We start from the raw sequence: 21529 nt of genomic DNA, 5'->3' as shown, positions 1-21529 counted from the left end.
TTCTTGACCTGCTTGCAAAGGAATTGATCATTTTTTATGTAAAATTTTGACACATGGATTGGATATTTGTACATTTGGGCCATACTTTGAATGCATTAAGTTCATTGTGTTAGAAAACAAAATGTGAAGTGGCATTTATTTTAAATAGACCAAAGAATTCACAATTACATCAATGAGCACAAATTCACCAAAACAGCTGTAAGGAAAATAGACCCAGACTTTCATGTTTGTTCCTCCATGGTTTACAGTACTCTTAGTACTCTGACTAACACCAGTTTGATGTGCTGAAGATATGATTTTGAAAACATTTTATGAAGTAATCTGTTGAAGTTTACTGTGGTTAAATGGTCCCTTTGGGGGACACTGTACTGGAAGGCATGTATAAAACCTGCTGTCCATACATAGCTATCAAAATGCCCTGATTTGTGATGATTCATCATGTTTAATTATTTGTATAGCTGGCTTAGCACAGTACTCACAGCTCACAGATGACAGACCTGTTTACACATTTCGATTTTCAATAGGAATCACCCAAGTTTACATATTCCAGAGTGAGCACATCAAAATTCATTACAGATTTGCCACCCGTAAGTAGAAAGGGTGACATATAAACATAAACATGATACACAGTCACATTACAAGGAAATAAGCATTGCCTACAGGAAGACTCGAGGGTTACAAAGAGCAGCAAAACCTTCTGAGCTGCTGCCTCCTTCCAAGTGCTTCAGACGCCCACTCACGCACACTCAGCCTCACGCTCACTGAGCAGTCAGAGGTAGCTCCTGCCTCCCACCCCCACCCTGCTGGAACTGACAGCAGCATCGCTTTTATAAAAGCCACGACGCTGCGTCCATAGCAGCTCCCTCACCGCTCTTTTGTGTCTCCTTATTTTTTGACATTTGCTTTATTTATCAGCCTTTTGTGCCTTGCTCTGGACTACCTCCATGGACATGCTGGCTAAGAAGGAACGCAGAGGCAGGGATGTGAAAGGCTTGCTGAAGAGGAATTGGGTTCTCATAGCAACCATCGCCTCAGTCTTACTGGGTAAGCCTCATAAAACACTGCAGTGCTCTCTGAAGTCAAAACGAGACAGCTCTATGCGAACAATAATGAGCTGTATGTTTTTAAATGTCTCCTTTTCTCGCAGACGTTTTGTCTGCTATAATTTTATTGCCTGTGCTGCACTGAGCGTGCATTGAGAGGTTACATCCTTCTGCAGCTGCACAGCTCTCTGTCTCTCTCTTTCTGTGTCTGCCTTGCTTTTTCACCCTGTCTGAACAGAGTAATGTTTGTTTGCAGTGTGGAAATCATTAAATGGGTCACGTAGCAATAAGACATGTTGGCAAAATGAAATATTTATGCTATTTTTTTCCTTTCTTTGTCGTTTGGATTATGTAGCTCAAGACCACATAGTATTTGTCGACCTTTCAAATAGCCAGTGTTTGTTACATTACTGAATGGTTTAGGTATTTGCTACCGGCTGGATGTTTTGCAAGTGTGCATGTTGTGTCTGTGTGTGGTTAATTGCCAATCAGCTCCCCCATGCTCTTACTCACTGTTTTGTGTGGGTCTGCAGCCAGGCTGGTATCTGAGCCTCACTTGACTGTTCAAACATATTTTGTAGCCACCTCTGAGGAACGTGACCAGACTCAATGTGGGGAAAAAAATCTATAAGACTGCCTTTCTATACATATACTGAGCTAAGAGTGGATGATATGGCAAAAAAAAAAAAACATCATGATACTTTGACATTTTCTCGATGCACATTTTTTCTCTTTTTTACCTGCTGAACATGAGTGAGTTAGTGAGTGTGAAAGTTACATGCCAGTTCTATGAGATGCTTTGCATCTAAAAATACTATCATTAACTATGCATACAATGATTTTTATTCAGTGTTTCACATCATGTGCTGTACTAAATCCAGTTAAACAGGACTAATTATGAAACATGCAGTTGTTCAATGTCCTTTAAGTACTGACAATATCTATGATATGTTCAGAAAAGCATGTTGTGACATAATGTGATGTTGTCCACCTTTATTAGGCCTAGCGCTAGTCTGAATGAATCTGTTAATGGTAATCTACCATTAAAATTCTTCATAGAACTGAACAGGGAGCCTGTGTCCAGAACAGGGGTCATCAACTCAAATGTTAAGAAGAGCCATTTTATCCTTTCAACAAAAATCAAACCACCTTGGGAGCCACAACATTTTACATCAGTTCTACCATCTTGGCTGTAAATATGTATTAGTATGTACTGATGTACTAGAATAGGCTAAAAATATATAAACAAAATCTAAGACTTACTTTGCTCAGCTTTAAACTTTAGCTCAGCTAAAGCCGCTTTTTCTGCAAAAATGAAATTGTTTCTTGTATAATGTGTCTTAACATTTGACTTTTTATGAGGCTGAAGTCAGCTTTTCATTTGCTCAACAAAAGTTAAATCCTGCCATTTAAAATTTGAAAATTCAAACAAGAAGCTGGCGAACGAGAAGCTGACTTCAGCTTCACAGCTTTACACTGTTTGACGGTTTCTCATTGCAGACTAAACATATCAGGAAACCAGCTGGAGTGATTGTAAATGAAAATAAGTGCATTCATCTCCAAATTACAGATGTTTGTCTTAAATCTTTCTCTTTGCCTTTTTTGTTAGCTACTAGCTAGGCAAGATTTTTGCAGTGGTGACAAGCATTCTGCTTGCCAATCATCATCGTGCCAGTTAAATGTCAGTAAATTAGCAGTTTTACGTTAACCCCAGTATTTAAGACCATTTACTGTTAAAACAGTGTTATAACTATTGGCAGGACTTTATTTTACCGCAAAGGAGGATTATTTTATTTTTTATCTAAAGATCTAATTCTGCCATTGAGCTGAAACAGGGCTGTAAAAGAGTCACATGCCGACCTTTGATCTAGAAAATCTATGACATTACGTCTTGCATACTGTCTATAAATCTATAAATAAGATTAGATAAGGTAAGATAAGATAAGACAATCCACTATTAATCCCAGAACAGGGGAAATTCAATATGCTACAGCAGCAAAGGGAAGGCACTCAGGAAAGAAGTATCAAGAAGAGAATTAACAAACAAGGTATTAACCTTGCTAATTACTTAACAAGGTTACAGTTTATTACTTATCTAATAAATACAGAGTGCCTCAGTGCTCTATGTAATGCATATATCTATAGTATCTATGCAATATGTCAGTGGTGCATTAATTTTTAATTAATATTAATATATATTAATATTAGAAATATTTAAATTATTTAATTGTAATAATTAATATTAAAATTATTAGAAAATTAGTATGCATTGCAGTATTTGCATAAAACTTGGCCTTACAGTCATAACAAATAAGGTGCCGAAATGATCAAAGAAGAACCACTTTTGGTTCCATAGAGAGTGTCTCAAAGGATACTTCCTTAAAGAATCCTTTCTAAATGAGATGTGCAAGTGTGAAGAGCCTTTTTAAACTGTATAGAACCTCCACATGATGTAAATGCTCTATACCTTTTTTCCTACCATCAAACATCCAAGTCAAGATGCATTTAGGAATCTTTATTTTATCAGTGCATTTCGGACCAGCCTGCCGTGAATAGGACAGATGCAAATGGTGCGGTAATTATTTTTGAAATGAGGCATTGGGACTACCACCAATGCACAGGAATAATCCGCCCAAGATAAGCATGAGTTCTGTAGAGTGTCATTCTAGTACTTTGCTCATTGACTGTGCAAAATCATCTTGACTCATCCACTCAGATTCACAACAGCTGATAAGATCAGAGAGATTGTTGATGATATATAGACAGGCGTGTTTAATGAGGACCTATCAAACCATTGCTCTATCCCTGACACATGAACCATATCACACCGTTGTCATTCAGGGTAATAAGCATGATGCTCTCAATCACCGATTGCCTCGTAAAAGACACGCTATTGCAGTCTTCAGCATTTCCCAGCTGACTATTTTTTAGTGAAGCAATTCACTTCTGGACATTTTTGATGATAGTAACAGTAAAGTGAATAAGGTGCAGAACAGTGGAAAGTTCCACTCAGGAGTGTTGGTGAATTTAAAACAGTCTGGGGCTAAATGCTGCTATTAATTCTCTCAATGTGCTTTTTTGCAGCAACTGTTGCTAGGTCTGGCAAGCTTTACAGAATGTTGACAAAGAAATTCCATTCAACTTAATGAGGAGCCACAACACACAGCTCAGTTTTTACCAAAACATGGGAATTTTTATTTGTATGCACTGAAAGTGTAAACTTTAAGGACAAAGTGTCTTTTTTTTTACATACACTAATCAGGCATATAACATTATGACCTTGTTTCTACGCTCATTCTCCATTTTATCAGCTCCACTTACTGTATAGGTGCACTTTGTAGTTCTACAGTTACAGACTGTAGTCCATCTGTTTCTCTACATACTTTATTAGCCCCCTTTCACCCTGTTCTTCAGTGGTCAGGACCTCCATGGACCCTCACAGAGCAGGTATTATTAGGGTGCTGGATCATTCTCAACACTGCAGTAATACTGACATGGGGGTGGTGTGTGTTGTGCTGGTCTGAGCAGATCAGACACAGCAGTGCTGCTGGAGTTTTTAAACACTGTGTCCACTCACTGTCCACTCTATTAGCCACTCCTACCTTGTCAGTCCACCTTGTAGATGTAAAGTCAGAGACAACAGCTCATCTGCAGCTGCACAGTTTGTGTTGATCATCCTCTTATCCTTCATCAGTGGTCACAGGACACTGTTGGCTGAATATTTTTGGTAGGTGGACTATTCTCAGTCCAGCAGTGACACTGAGGTGTTTAAAAACTCCAGCAGCATTGCTGTGTCTGATCCACTCAGACCAGAGCAACACACACCAACACACCACCACCACGTCAGTGTTACTGCAGTGCTGAGAATGATCACCCAAATAGTACCTGCTCTGTGAGGGTCCATAGGGGTTCTGACCACTGAAGAACAGGGTAAAAGGCAGCTAAAAATGTATGCAGAGAAACAGATGGACTACAATCTGTAACTGTAGACCTACAAAGTGCACCTATACAAGGAGGTGGTCATAATGTTGTGCCTGATCGGTGTATAATCGAGTTATAGTGATAATGCTGGCAAATTTGTTGTCATTTCAAACATGCATAGTTTCAATTAACTGCAACAACACAGCATAGCTTGATGGTATAGCATCTTAAACTGGAAACTCAATGTTGTGTCTCAAATCTAATTAGAACCAAATGGAATTTTTGCTCGCATTCTGTAAACTTGTTGTATCTCACACTGAATTTGTGGACGGAGCTTAGATAGATCGATTCAGTAGTCCTAATACACTGCCAGTTTATTAAGTGCACCTACCATATAGGTGTTCTCAGGTTTAGTTTAATGTATAAAGTGTGCAGTTGTTGAATGTAGCCCAGCTGTTGCTGCACAATTCATCAACCCCTGTCTAGCCCATTCATCAGTGGAAAGGGAGCACCATAGGACCACTGCTGATGAGTATTATTTTGGGTGGTGGACTATTCTTGTCACATCTGTAATACCAATGTGTTAGTGGCATAATAGTGGGTGTTGTGTTAGTGTTTATAAAAGTTTATATTTACATTTAGACTACAAGTAAAACCAATGTTTTGGTTTTGTTATTGTTAAAATGTCTTTATACCTTATCACTTTATATCAATATGGCTTTCCCAGAAGTGCATTGAAGAGTAAACAATGAGTTTTATGATGCATATAGGACAAAAGGGACAAAAGAGCACAGCTATATGTTAATGTGTTGCTTGGGTGAGTCAAATCCTGTGCATGGCATGGTACACCAAACCAACTAGACATAAAGCAACCAGCTTTATAATGTACTGTATATAGGCATATTTGACTCCTAGAAGTTTGGAACGTTACTTAACCCTCCTGTTGTCCTCATTTTCTGTATACACCCTGTGTCCTCTGGGTCAAAATGACCCATCTTCGCTAAACCCCCAATACAAGCAGCTTAATTGAATTTTAAACATCAAATTTCATCTTCCATCCATCCATCCATTTTCTAATCCGCTTCTCCGTCAGGGTCACGGGGGGGTGCCGGAGCCTATCCCAGCAGTCTTCGGGCGGAAGGCAGGATACACCCTGGACAGGTCGCCAGCCAAATTTCATCTTGCATATTGTTATTCTCCACAAAATGTGTGAATACCTGAGTTTTCCCTCTTCACTTGAATTTCTATAGATTAAGAAAAGAAAAAAATGTGCAAAAAGGAGTTTTGAATGCATTTATATTCATCCCAATGACTCAGTTTCTTTTTTTTGCCAGTGAACAATTTAAGACAATGTACAATACAAAAATATGAAAAATAACATAACCCATTCAACTAATTAGCACAGGTATGGCAGTATGCAAGTGCACAGCCTTTGCAGATATATTTCTTACAGCTGCAACACACAGTATGTGTTTTACAGTCCTTCTTTTGAGGGCAGAACTGACATCTCTTCCTCTTAATTGCCCTAGCTGCAGAAGTGGCTGTGGTAGCTGGATCCTCAGGTTGATCAGGAGCTCCTGCACTCTGAATAGCTTTCACAACCGCTGCTGAGGCTTCTGTGCAGGGGACATGCTTCCTTCTTTCAATGAGTGGAGTTACAAAGTGCCTTTCCTAGCTGCTCCAGGAACACCCTCCTCTTGTTCTGCTTACGAGACATCCAGGTCGGGTTGATCTCTCTCCAAATCACAAAGGCATTGTAGGAGGAAACATCAATGATGTTGTGAAAGATGACCAGGGGCCAGCGGGCAGTCATTCTTCTGCAGCTATATGTTCCAATCATCTTATCTAGGTTGAAGACCTAGAAGAGCGAGAGAGAGAAGAGAAGACCTCTCTCTCATTTGATGCAAGCAGTGCAGGTGGGAGCTCAGGCTTGTTCTTTCGAACTGTACCAACCATGGAGATCTTCCTCTTCAGGAGCTGCTGTCCGAGTTCACAAGACGTGAAGAAATTGTCACATGTCACATTGTGACCCCCTCAGTCCCACTGACACATCAAGCACAACTCGCATCCCCTGGTTCTTCCCTGGGCATCCACTGGGTCGGCTTCCCAGTATAGACTTGCATTTTCCAAGTATAGCTTGATTTGGCATCGCAAGCCACCCATGACTTGATCCCATATTTTGCTGGTTTGCTGGGCATATACTACCGGAAAGGACAACGACCTTTGGACAAAAGATATTAGCATCAGTGATTAGTATCAGTGTCACAGAAAATAGTCAAAGAAATCAATAGTGAAAATCACTTTTATTACAAATATGAAAACAGATCCACTGTTACATCAGGCCCTGGATTGTAGAGGTAGGGCAGCCGCCCCACCCACCTGTCCCATACCTCTCTTATGGCTGCAAGTTTGTCTGTCACACGTCTTGCTGGTCTTGACTCATTGACATTGTGGTTCGGAAAATTGGCCTTCCACTCTCTGCATCCCATAGACTAGCTGCAGCCTCACCTCGGGACCTGTATACACCTGCTAAGATTAGCAGCCCTAAGTAGGCCTGCAGGTCAATCTCATCCATCTTTTTCCAGCTGTCTCCATATTTGCGAAAACCCTCCAGATTTGTCATCTCCAGGATTATTTTTTCTATTGCTGGTCTGATAAACAGGTAGAATGTAGAGACAATGTCATGGGCATGAGAAACGGCATACCTTGTGGGTCCTGGGGTCATCTTTATGACGTTTTGTTCTGCATGCCTGCTGTGTTGGTCATATGCTGCTGAGGACCATGTTATTTTGCTTTTTTGTGAAAGGAAAGTCTCTCTTTCAGCTTCAGGGTTTTCTTCTTCTTCTGAAGATGATTCATCATGCTCTGGGTTGTATTCCTCCCCATCTTCTTCTTCTGATCTGTCTTGCTGGACATCTGAGAAAATCAGCTCTACAGCCTCTTCAACACTATAACGCACACTCATGGCTTCAGCACAGACAGAATTCGTGGTCCTGTTATCTGCAGCACCTTTATAACCTCTGGAAATAAACAGGTGGACTTCTGATGTCTGCGAGAACACCACCTGATTTGCCTTGTTTACTTCTGCTACTGATTGATCTGAGACACAACTAAAACATTGTAACATTCTGTGTTTTAACTCTGTGACCTTGATTTCAACTCTATTTGCTTCACGGGTCATTTTGACCCAAAGACCACCTTTGTACCTATTTTTGTACAGCTTACATGGAAATGTGAATAAAAGCACCATTTCATTTTTTCTACTGTTGGGGCCAATCTAGGAAAAGTCATGAAATTTCAAGTTAAAAAAATAGCATTTAGTGGATTTTTGGGGGGAGACCCGAGGACAACAGGAGGGTTAAGCAGCTGCCCAATGCTGAGTATTCCTTTAAAACAGGTAGTTGCTAAATTGTATTAGGCTAAAATGCTCCTGGACTGGAGCTGGACACCAGAATGTAGCATATAATATCATACGTACTAAAGCCATGTTCATGGAGGAGATGAAAAGACATCGGAAGGTGGTCACATAAACATGAACTATGAGTATCATTGAGGTTTTGTTACATAAAGCCAAGTTAAATTTAGGGAAATAAATCAAATGTGAGAAAGAAAGTACTGCCCTACTCACTTTACATTGTACATTTTTGGTCAAAGAATATCACCTGGAATACGGCAAGCTAAGACTGTAAGCTGTCTAGGTCAGTGTGTTTATTTATTAACCTCAAACAGGAAAGAATTACCAGAGTACTTACTCTTTCTTGATAACACTGTTTACTGTCAAATTGGTGATCCCCACTTTGCATAAGGTACATCATGCACTCTTTAATGTTTGATAACAAATCACTGCTTTATCTTGCAGCCCATGTCATCAAACTTGTGGTAATTGGTCACACTGTAGTCAACACTTTAAGGAATTTACTGTAAAAGGAGGTTCTTTCACCCTCATGAATGACCTTAATTCAGTGTAGGAGTGTCAATCACCTAAGCGTCCGTCAGTGAGTCTTCAGTGTTACTCAGCACTCATCATTTTGAAAAAGTGGAACGGTGTGTATTTCAACTGTATTTGCCACAAACAGACTCAGTTCTTCTTACGGTCTTTAGCGGTATTCAAAAACTCCTTCTTTCTTTACTAATCACAAAAGAAATAACGTTGTTCTTCAGGGATCTTCAAGCACAGCACAAAGCGCATTGATATAAAGAACATTTTATTGAATTACTCAGGTCTGTTGCTGAAGCCACCGTTGTTTTAGAACCTGTGTTGGTATCAAGTAGCTTCACCTCAATCCGCTCTCTTTCTTTTGACAGGAATCGGCCTAGGAGTGCTAGTGCGAGAGTATGCTGGTCTCTCTCAGCTTGATAAGCAATATTTTGGTTTCCCTGGTGAAATCCTGATGAGAATGCTAAAGCTGGTTATCTTGCCTCTCATCATCTCCAGCATGATAACAGGTATCTGTGAATGTCTTTCCTGAATGTAATGTCTCTAATGAGGATGGATGTGAGCCAGAGTTTCAGACAGGTAAACACAAATGTTCTGCGGTAATGAATTAGCCTCCACAATGTCTGTTTGCGAACAGAAGACTGTTTTACCAACTTATTGATACAAAATAAACACAAAATAAACTGGACAAATAAACACAAACGCAGAGACCGGTATGGAATACATTTCTATTTTTATATATAAAAAGTAATCCTCCACTGAAGGAAGGACTGTTACCAAATATCGTAAATGCAGCAGTTGTCAGCATCATAATAACAATATTGTCAACACAAGCAGAATCATACTGAACTATTCTTCCAAATCTTGAGGTTTCATTTTGAGAACTGATCCTTACATTAAAATATCAATTCCAAGTTTTCTTTAGCCATTGGCTTTAATGTATTTGTCCTAATGAAATAGAATGCGTATTTAATGCTAAAACCCAAAATTCATTGAAGAGCACTATTTTATAGCAATAAATAAATTATTGAACAGGCACTTACATGATTAGATTGGATAGTTTAGTTAAGGCTAATGCAAAGACTTCTGAATAAATTCATTTCCACTGCAGACATCACTGATACTCGCCTTCTTATTACTCGTTAACGGATTTTAGTTGTATTACTCAGAAAAACAAAAGGATCAGCGGTAACATCATCCTAGGGACCCTCCAAGATGACGTGGCCATTATTTTTAATAAGGTGTGGTTATAAATTAATATACTGGGGCCACAAGTTTCAATAGCCACATGGTGTAGGTTTATTAACTCATGGCCTCATTATATGAATTCGTGGCCTTGTCTTATGAAAAAATAACCAAGTCACCCCAAAGGCTCCACCTAGCTTTACTACTGTGTAATTTTATAGTGCTATACATAGTTTTGTTTCCAACTGTATTCCGACAAACCCCGCCTCTGGCGCTGGATTGGCTAGTGTCATTCTACTGCCTGTGCCAGGAATGGCTAATCACAAGCGCTCTGTCGATCGGGTGAATTCCTAGCCAATCACAGTGCAGTGGGTGCGGTGGAATTTAGAAGGAACCGCTCAATCAGTCACGCTATTGCGCTGTTATGGCAATCAGACGTTCAGCTCTCGACTGCAGAGTAATGAATAACACACACAAACAATAATTAATAATTATATAGCAAAGTGTTGCACAGAGGTGTCTAATGATTCACCCCTTCAGTTTGACTGTGTATGAAAGGTCATGAAGCTCTCTCACTCCTTTGTTAAAGTTCTGTATGTCAAGCCATTCCTACAGCTCAGTGCTGTGGCATGGCCATGAAAATCACTGAATTTATAACACAAAAAGCTAAATAATATAAATTCCTAACATATTCCTAAAACAATTAATGCTGCTTTGATTGATAAATATAATGCAATCTATCTCAAAAATGAATGTAATACATAGACTGTTATCAGACACTGGGTTCTTCCCATGTCCCTCAAGTCTTGTGTATTAACACTTTTCTGAAACTGGCTAGTTTACCTGCTAGAAAAATGTACCAGCTAAACTAATATATTGGTGCTGTTGTGCAAAAATTTGTATCTCTATTTTTGTCATTTTATGTTACTAAATTTTTTCGCATCATTTGAAAACTCCACTTACCCCTTGCATTGTGTTAAAATGTCAATGAATGGACTAGATGGCTATGCATTGTGTTTTTGATGTTGATATGCTTGTATGCAGCATGATGATGCTGGATGATCAGCTAAACCAGCACTAGACAAGCACTATGGAATTCATACTGATCTAAGCCATTTTATTTTTCAGGAGGTTTTTTGACCATAATTTTAAAAAGTCAGAAAATGCATTAATATTTATGTTCGATATGATTACACAAAGCAGGATCAATACATATCCATAAAAAATCATTCCTACCTATATGTATTTTTATTTGAAAAGAAAAATGTTAGGTGCTGGTAAAAGAAACAAACACACAATACATGAATATTTGCAAATAAATGATAAGGAAAAAACATTTTAAGCTATAAAAGGGATCTACTGTCCTTTAGATAATACTTGTGTTGCACATAAGTTTAAATGATAAGTCTTTCAAACGGAATATATCCTTAACAGGTTAAACATCCTGGGTCTGCCAGTTTGTTAAATGTCTTGATAAATACTATAATTTGTGTGCCTGGGCATCACAAACATGACTTTTGAAAATATTGTGTTCCTTTTTTTCAAAACAGTGTTTAATTTTTGAAGGTCTGAATGTTCAAAAGGCCCTGAATACCAGAAGTGACCCTCAGCAGAGCTGCTTATAAACACGGTGATTTATCAGAGCGGAAAAAAACACTGAAAACAGCTGATAGAAAAGCTCATAAAAGCCACAGATTGCATGACACCCTATTACAATGCAAAAGGACAGGCATCCTACGACTGGAAACTGAGCACAGGTTAATACAATCAGAACAGACATTCAAGTAAACAGGGTCAGGTCACTTAGATTTTCAAGCTTCGCTGATCCAAACAGACGAGGTTTAGATTAATTCACTTTCAAAACTTCAAAAGAAAGATCATAAAAAAAAAGAAAAACTGTAAGTATTGTTTACCCCAGAGTTAGAGGTTAGGGTTTGGGACAGGCCACCTCCCGGCAAGAAGTATTCCATAAACAATGAGTTTGTATATATTTCGCTTATTATTATCTCAATGAATGCTTTGGGTTTAAATAATTCATAACAAAAGCCTTGTAAACATTGTTTATGGTGAGTTATCATGAGCTTGTGTTTTTGCAGGAGTGGCGGCCCTGGACTCTGAAGTGTCAGGCAAGATTGGCCTTTGTGCAGTGATCTATTACTTCTCCACCACCATCATAGCTGTTATTCTCGGTGAGCAATTCAAGTACATCTGCTCTAAAGCTGTGAAGTTTTGCACCATTTAAAGCATTAATACTGACAAACTAATACTGACAAACTCCCCAACAGGAATAATCTTGGTCACAACTATTAAGCCTGGAGTCTCTCAGAGTGCAGATAATATTGACCGCGCAGGAACCACTCCAAACGTCACCACTGTCGACACCCTCTTGGATCTTGTCAGGTGACCATTTGCTCCCATTCATGACAGTTTCACCTTTTATGAGCATTGAGCAGATTCTAAGGACAGATTTTGTACCTATTTAAAGGGCCCATATCCTACATTTTTCAAGTATTCGCACCCTTTTTCCCTTATAAGTTTGTGTGAGTTTAAAGGGATTGCTGGGGTGGCCAGTTCCATCTTGAAATCTAATTGTCCACCCTAAAATTTCTGTCATGTCATTGGCGAGTTCGTGGTGATTAGCAGAACATTTTATTGTAAGCAACTTCAGCTTTTATCTTATTTTTCAATGTAAAATATATTTTACAAATACATTTACACATGGCAAGCAAAAACTTGTTAAAAATGATATTATTGGAAATATAAATTTCAGATTCCTGATATCAAGAATTAAATATTTATTTTTTACAATTAAATTTTCACATGACTAAAATGAATTCTGAGATTACAAAAACAGGCAATAAAGGCTAAAATACCTTGGCTTGCTATAATTACAACTATTTAAATTGTAATATAAAATACCACAAAACACCACAACTTTACTGGGTGTTGACTGCAGTGAAAGAATACTAATGACAGAAAGAATTTGGCTGGACATCTTTTACAATTATGAAGGGTTTCTTTGTGTGACATTAACCAATTATTAGGGACTACACTTAACTGGGTGTTGTGTGTCTCATTCAATCAATAGTCAATGGTAAATCAATATCCACTACACTGCACTGTATCGAGCCTTGTTCAGAAAGTAGTTCTGACTGAAATGCTCCATATAACTTTGTGTGAATGGGCAGGGCAAAGCTGCTATTGGCAGAATAGGTGGAGAAATACAAATGTGGTGAACTTTATGACATCACAAAAAGCAGGCTGTTTTTGGAGTTTTGACTGTATGGACAGAAGAGCGACGGTACCTTTTGAAACTTGAACTGTATTTATGTACACCATCAAACTCTTCAATAAAAAAAGAGATGTGTTTGTCTATGATATACACATCCAGTAAAATGCAATAAATAAGGTATTCATTATTGTTCCGGCAGGAATATGTTTCCAGAGAATCTTGTGCAAGCATGTTTTCAGCAGGTAAAAGAATTCTCATCTTTTGTAAAATGTGCATATAAATAAATGAATAAATCTTCCTGCAGAGAAAAACACTACACTATGGCTATTTATCTCTTACTGTGCTTCAGTACAAGACTCAGCGCAAGGAGCTCGAACCATCTTCTTCCAACACAAGCACAAACACAGCTACAACAACTTTCCCGCCCTTTTCCACTATAATGGCAACAGTTGCACAGGTAAGGAAGATGAGGGGAACAATGAAGGTGCAAAATAACAATGTATATACATCTCAGACATGAATGAAACGTTTGTTTTCGACAGTAACAAACATGTCTGTTAATGTATTTTTATTTGTTTGCTTGTTTGTTTGTTTATTGTCAGAACCTGACCAAGGAATATACCATAGTGGGAGCATACTCAGATGGGATTAATGTTCTTGGCATCATTGTGTTCTGTGTGGCATTTGGCCTGGTCATTGGTAAGATGGGCGAAAGGGGACGTATCCTGCTAGAGTTCTTTGATGCTCTGAATGAGGCCACTATGAGACTGGTCCAAATCATCATGTGGTCAGTACTGTCACTTCTGTTCAGATTTTACAACAAACATTTATTATTTTCTTTATTACAGATAGTTTAGGTTTGTTGTTGTTATCTGATCAATAAACATTCTTTTATCGGCTGTACGCTGGGTGCTAAACACCAAAAGCCTTAACGAGACACTTACGCAGTGAAATTGGTTTAAAAACAAGGAAACTAACTATGATGATGAGAGGGAACTTTTAAAAACCTCCAACTGCTTTGGGTGGATTGTTGGGTTTGGGCCATTTGAAATGTTTCGCTTTTGTTCTCACTGGTGAAAGTAGAAGCTAACATTACTGCTAGGAAGCTCTGTATCTTACTGCAAGTGTAGTAACTCCAATTATACGTGTAGTTTCTTCAATTCATCCTTTCAATAGATAGAATTAATTATTCAAATGACTGAAATGGATATTCTCATGAGGAGGACAACATGCTAAAGACTAGTTACCAAGCTACCTAGCTATCTATACAACTTGCCTTAGTTTGGCTTCTTTTCTCTGGCTGAAAAGGGTAAAAACTGTCTCTGGGGTCCATTTTGTTCAGAATACAGATAGAATAGAAAAAAACAACACAGCCCAGCATAGCTGGTCACCAGCAAAACCAGTTGTTCTGGATGTTGTTATGATGGGCAACCAGCCATGCTGAAAGGCCAGTTAAACCAGCACTAGACCAGTATAAAACAGTTTAGACCAGCATGGAATTCACAGCAGTTTTCTTTAAAATTTTGTCCACTGACTGAGTAAGAGTTACACTTGTGCTAGCTCGGTTGTAATGAGTAAAATGTAGATTAGTGGCTAGGTTAGCAGTTAGGATTGGTTGACACCACAGGGATTCCCAGTAGTTGTGTGATGTATTTGTGCTGTGCATATTGGGCATTGCAGTGAGAGGATACTAATGAATGAACACATGAAAACAATCTAAAATCTTGAATTCAGTGAAACACTTAGGCTAATGGATATAGTCCTACACTACATGAGTACATCACAGCATGACAAATACACATTAAACTCTAGTTTTAAACTGAAATGCCCTGAAATGTATTGAAACAGCAGTTTGGATACAGCCATCATGATTCTATTTTAATCCTCATCATAATACTATAAAACCTTAACCAGTTTGCTTCACTTTAACAAGATCTTTGTTGAGGACGTTGTTTTTTGATTTTTGATGGCGTATGACATTCTTTTTTTCAGCTACATGCCAGTGGGTATCCTGTTCCTAATTGCTGCCAAGATCATCGAAGTAGATGACTGGGACATCTTCCGGAAAATGGGCCTGTACATGGTGACAGTGCTTAGTGGGTGAGCCTTTGAAATTACTAGCTTTTTTTTGTTGATTTTCAGTGAAGCGGATTTACTGCAGCAGCCATGGTGACATTTTCCTACCTGATACCGTTTAATATCAGCCCTGTCCCTGAACAGATAAGAGGCAAGGACTTTTAAAATTGCTTAACCTCGCAGATGCAGTAATAAAAACCTTTCACGGATGTACAGTCCCTTAAATTTTCAGTGGCATGAATGATGCTGCTGACTGAACATTTGAGAGGAGATTCTTAGCTGCAGCTAAGAGGGTGCCGTCTGCACTGATGTGGAAAGGTCCTAGAAAACCTCTACTGCTGAGTCATATTGAGAATGTTTGGATCTCACATGGCTGAACAGGACATAAATCTATACTTTACATGCCCTTGGTAAAACTGCAGCCTGTGCTTAAAAGTGAGGCCTCCTGCTCCCTCCAGCATATTACAACTTCCTTCAGCTTCACTTTAAACAAAGGTGACCACTGTTCACTAACCATTAGAGCCCAACCTGTATATCGGTTTGCCGATATCAGTAGCAAGCAAGCAAAGTTTATTTATATAGCGCTTTTTACAACAGGTGTTGTCACAAAGCAGCTTTACAGAACAATCAGTTTTACAGAAAGAAAAAGAAAAGAAAATCCGGGTCCAAGCCCCCATGAGCAAGCCAGTGGCGACGGTGGCAAGGAAAAACTCCCTAAAGAGAAAGAAACCTTGAGAGGAACCAAGACTCAGAAGGAGAACCCATTCTCCTCTGGTCGACACTGGATAGCAAACATTGTTAGTATAAAGTATTGTAGTACAAAGCGGGAAAAACAGGTCGGTAGTGGTTAATTTGATTAGTTTATGTTTATGCAGTGGCAGCCGCATCTGAGGTGAGGATTGCACAGCGTTGTAGAGTTGCAGAGTTGCCAATAGTGAAGGCTCATTGGCATCTGAAAATTCTTTCAATAAAACACATATTTTCATATTAGAAACAATTTATAAAAATGTTTTATTGTAAAGCACAGACACATCTGAGGCCAGGAATTTGTACTGACTACTCAACTGACCGTTTTTTTTCACAGTAATACAGATGGTATTGGTGGTACTGATCAATTTGAACATGAAAATGTTCAATGTTTAGCATGTGAATATTTACATGTTGATAACATATAAGTAAATAAGAGCTAATTAACAGAAACCAACAAAACCAGTGAAAATTCTGTGAAACTCCACCTCCCACACTACAATATTCATAACAACATTGTAGTTTATGAAATGAAGCAAATGAGATCTGATAATCATATCAGTCAGTAAAGCATTGGTTTGTTAAAATCTGGAAATGTGTAACTGCATGCAGCATGTGGAAGAATATTTTGTAATGTCAGTTGTGCATCAATCCCCTCCCCTATCTGGGTGAATTTGACGATTGTGAATGTGTTGAAAGAGTATTTAAAGAGACCTCAGCCAAAACTTGGGGGATATAAGTGAATTATCTACTACCGTCATCATATCTTCATCAGTATAAAGGTGATTTTGCATTTCAGACTCGAACATCGTAATTTATAAAGACATATGACGTGCTCTAAAAATTTTCCACAAAATCCTTAAATTATTATTTCGGGCTTTACAGGGAGACTCACAGCAGCACACACACCATATTTAGGCTTTTTTTCCGAATGCCTTAGTAACACTACCTCTTTCAATTTAAAAATCATAAATAGGGCAGCTTTAAATTGTATCAGACATTACTAACATTACTAACTAACCGTGATCAGTATTGGTCACAGAATTTTTATATTGGTCAGGCCATACTTACAATGCATTATGGAGTATAAAATATGTCATATATATATATATCTCTTGCTCAACAGACTCGCCATCCATGCTGTTGTATTTCTGCCCCTAATTTACTTCATCTTTGTACGAAAGAATCCATACACATTTGCTCTTGGGATGGCACAGGCCTTGGTGACGGCTCTCATGATCTCCTCAAGGTGAGTCTCAGCTTGTATTGTGTTCTAAAGTTAGGAGCAGTAAGGATAGCAGATAAAGTGAATGCTGGCCAGACATTAGATGATAAAGAAAGTTTCTTGATTAGGGCTCTCACATGGCACAGTTGGCTGTGCCAGTTGCTGGTACCTGGGTTCAGTTCCTAGCAATGCTACACACATCAGTGTCCAGGAACCTACAAGAGCACACTAGTTCAAGTACAAGTCATTAGGTGGAAAGGATGGGTTGGGCAATGCTGGCCAATCATTGGCCCTAGTTATTATACATAACAGTGTTACTTTATTAGTGGTAGCTCAAAAAGATATGGTGATTGGAAATAGAGAAAGCATGAGTTAGTTCATTTTGATAGCTAAGAAAAGAGAGGAGCAAGATAAAAGACAGGAAGGCAATAACTAACACTGGGGACTAATTTCAGTAAAAATGTAGGGAAATGGTTGGATTAGAGTGAACTGTGCTGTTTAGGTAAATATTTAGTGTATTATCTTAATTATCAAACTCCAAAACAAGAAACGTATTAATAGAGTTATGTAAAGTGTTATGGTGTGAAAATGTCACTTAAAGCTAGAATATTATTTGAAAAGCTGCATAACTATTTAAAAATTTAGTGACCACTAAATTTACCTTCCTTTAGCTCTGCAACCTTACCAGTCACCTTCCGATGCGCAGAAGAAAATAACAGGGTTGACAAGCGGATCACTCGGTTTGTTCTTCCAGTGGGTGCGACTATCAACATGGACGGTACAGCGCTTTATGAGGCAGTGGCGGCCATATTTATTGCCCAGCTGAATGGTCTTGACCTCGACGCAGGGCAAATAGTGACTATTAGGTAAGTACAGAATGTCTCAGAGTCACAGCCAAGTTAAACGTCTACATTAGCAGTGTACCGCTCAGATTAAGGTCGTCTTAAATTAAAACGTACAGTGACTACCATTCTGTGATGATCTTAATGAGAAACTCAATTTTGTCTGGTTATTAAAAACAAGACTATAAAAGAGTGGAATGGTGGTAATTCTCTCCTCCATACCTCTGCAGTATCACAGCAACAGTCGCAAGCATTGGAGCGGCAGGAGTCCCAAATGCTGGACTGGTAACTATGGTGATAGTGCTGACTGCAGTCGGCCTTCCTGCCAGTGATGTCACCCTCATTGTGGCTGTGGACTGGCTGATGTAAGTACCTGTATTACCAGTCAAATTCAGAATCACTCATATTCAAAACTATGTGGTACATACATGAAATTGGTTTGTCACAAAACAAGACAACCTAACACAAGGCACAGACACATATTGAGTCAATTTACTATATAAACAGTTTTTATTCTGTTTATTTTTGCCATAAAAACAATGGCATGTTTTCATTCCTGCTAAAACTGTAAACTAATACAACTTAAAAGGTGCATCTTGAATATTGTATTTCAGACACAATTTGGTAAAATTTCAATGGTAATACAATGGTAACATATTTAACATGTTATAGGGAAATTCCACTGATTTCTCATTTGCTTTGAGGATGAGAGGTTGGGGATGTGAGGTTTCAATGCTGTGAAGAAAGTCTTTTGCTTATTTTAGTAACAAAGACACAAAGTGTCATTAATGCTCAATAGATTCAATCAGCCATTTCAACTCACTCTAATTACGAGTGCCAGTAGCTCCCCCTTCTGGACAATCTTCTTAAATGTGAGTGAACGAGCGAGCGAGCGAGTAGGATACAAGCCATGGACTGGAGAAATTAAGAAATATTTAAATGAAATGTTATAAAAGGCTATTATATTTGTTTTGGGGCAACACTTTATTTGGATAGTCAACTTTTAATGCTTTGTAGACACTTTATTTACTTTCAGGTTACATTGAACTAAATATCTACTAAATGGACCATAAGTTTCTAAGTCATAAGTCTAAACCTGGCTCTAATCTTAGCCCTAACCTTAACTTCAACCTAAAACCTAAACCCCACCTTGGTCCTAGCCCTAACCCCGGTCCAAATCCTAACCCTAGCCCCACCACTGTTTAGTGAATGTTGTTCCAAAATTCCAGCATAAATTGTTCACTTAGATGTAAACAAGGAGATTCAGAAGTGTCTGATGTAAGGGGAAAGGAGTTTTATGATTTAGGGCGTAGAGGTACATGCAGGGAATTGGAAGGCAAAACAATTTTTCAGATTTAACATGTATTACTTTCAAAATACTTCACTGTACTAAATACTAAACAGGGAAGCCTCAAAAAAAAAACCAACAATTAAAATAATCACTGCGGATTCATTGAGAAGGTAAATTGGAAATTGCAATTGGCATCTTTTTAAATGGAGTTTGAGTAATCATGATAGTTCATCATATTGGCATTGATAACCCCACTGTCAAACCTGCATGCCTTCTTCCTCATCGTCTCTTTTAGTGACCGTTTCCGCACCATGATCAATGTACTGGGGGATGCCTTCGGCGCAGGCATAGTCCAGAAGCTCTCGAAGCGAGAGCTGGAGAGGATGGACCTCACTTCTGATGTGGATGTGGCTAACCCATTCGCCCTGGAGACCACTCTCGATGACGAAGAGTGTGAGAAGAAATCCTATGTCAACGGTGGCTTTACTGTGGATAAGACTGATGCCATTTCCTTCACTGAGACCTCACAGTTTTAGTGCCAAGCCTTCATGGCTGTGATGCCAGTTATGGAAGTTTGGGATGAATGACCTCTAGAAAAAGGGGTGGAAACCAACCGTTCATGAAATCAGTGCCATTATGAGGGGGAACACACTTTTCACAGAGGGCACGTTCAAATGCAGACATTATTAATAGCTGCCATTACTGTTCTCCCTCCACATTTCCCCTTATTGCTGTGCCCTTGAGCTGAAACTACTTCTTGTTTGTTTGTGCCGGACAGAGAAAGTCATTCGTGGAAGTGAGGAAAAAAAAAGTTCTTCCAAAAATGCATTGATCTGTTGCCAAGAATTATGCAAAGGCACTTTTTACACATTTTTCTTACCTGCATTGTTGTTTTTAATGGTTTCATACTAACAAATGCTTATGTAGATATTCAAAATCGATCCTGCTTCAGAAGCGTGTGGAATATATGTGTGAGTGTGCGTGATTTTGTATGTCTGTTGTGTGAAAAGAGAAGAAACAAAGTCAGCCAAGCAGATTTGTGTATACTCTATGTACTGCAACAAAGCGCATGTCTTTAACGAAGCTATTATATTTATCACCTGCAGTGTTAAAATAGAAGCGGATGTAAAAGCAATACGCTACTGCTCAGCTCTGTAACTGGTTTTCAGCAGGTTTCTTTGAAGCCTCTCTCTTACGTCATAATTCTTGTCAGTTCTGTTTGTGCACTTGCTTGCAGGAGCCTGTTGTTTGTGAGCTTTGAGCGTGTTAGATTTGCAACTTGTGCCAAATTGAATGTTTTGGTATGAAGGGAACTTTAAAAATGTTTAAGTTTAAAATATTGCATGAAGCAATATGATAAACACCACAAATGTGGCCTTTAAAGAATGACTGAATCCAGGATACACGATTTTATTCACATATGTTTCTATTCTCTCGATAGCCAGCGCAGTAGGCGTCTTCACTGCTGTATAACAGTACCATCGATCGGGAGGGGAGGCCACCGCACGCCTTCTCTCATGCATACAAAGCATTTGTCTAAGCTGTAGCCATAAAGCATTGTTGAGGTTGCTAGAATCTAAATGAGAGGAACCATGCCAATTTCTTGTTCTCCATTTTTGAGTTGTAGGCTCACTGTTAGTGCTATTGGTGCACTTTGTGCATAGGGACTACAATGTGAACTGTTATTAGACTGCCCTCAATGTGACTACAGTTGATGTAGCTGTGTAATAGTGCCAATCAATCTACTGTTCATTTTTTTGTTGTTGTTTCACATGTACGTTTTTTTTTGTTTTGTGGGCTGGACTGGAAATGGCAGAAAAAGTTAGTATTGTGATACGGTTGACATAAAATATTGTGAACCAAACACTGTATATGCTGTTCAAAGCACATTTTTGTCCAACTCTCAATGACATTTACAAATTAGCTTAACATACAATGTAACGTTATGTACCAACAAATGAATAAAATACAACAAATCTGAGTACATAATCTTTGGTACTTTGTTTTTTGTGATTACTATAGAAGGATTC

General features: G+C 38.7%; 1 protein-coding gene across 1 annotated transcript; it reads left to right on the top strand.

The window, feature by feature from the left end:
* Nucleotides 1-745: 745 nt before the first annotated feature.
* slc1a1 (solute carrier family 1 member 1) lies at nucleotides 746-21488 on the top strand. The gene is made up of 12 exons (XM_017713931.2): nucleotides 746-1044; nucleotides 9270-9410; nucleotides 12183-12275; nucleotides 12372-12486; nucleotides 13518-13560; nucleotides 13668-13775; nucleotides 13921-14105; nucleotides 15311-15418; nucleotides 17268-17390; nucleotides 18038-18232; nucleotides 18439-18573; nucleotides 19795-21488. The coding sequence occupies exons 1-12, from the start codon at nucleotides 945-947 to the stop codon at nucleotides 20033-20035; spliced, it is 1587 nt and encodes a 528-aa protein (XP_017569420.1). The 5' UTR covers nucleotides 746-944; the 3' UTR covers nucleotides 20036-21488.
* Nucleotides 21489-21529: the final 41 nt, after the last annotated feature.

This window comes from Pygocentrus nattereri, chromosome 2, assembly GCF_015220715.1.
Source record: "Pygocentrus nattereri isolate fPygNat1 chromosome 2, fPygNat1.pri, whole genome shotgun sequence".
NCBI classification, from domain to species: Eukaryota; Metazoa; Chordata; class Actinopteri; order Characiformes; family Serrasalmidae; genus Pygocentrus; species Pygocentrus nattereri.
The sequence above is the reverse complement of the archived record's forward strand: the minus strand, read 5'-3'. Positions and strand labels throughout refer to the sequence as shown.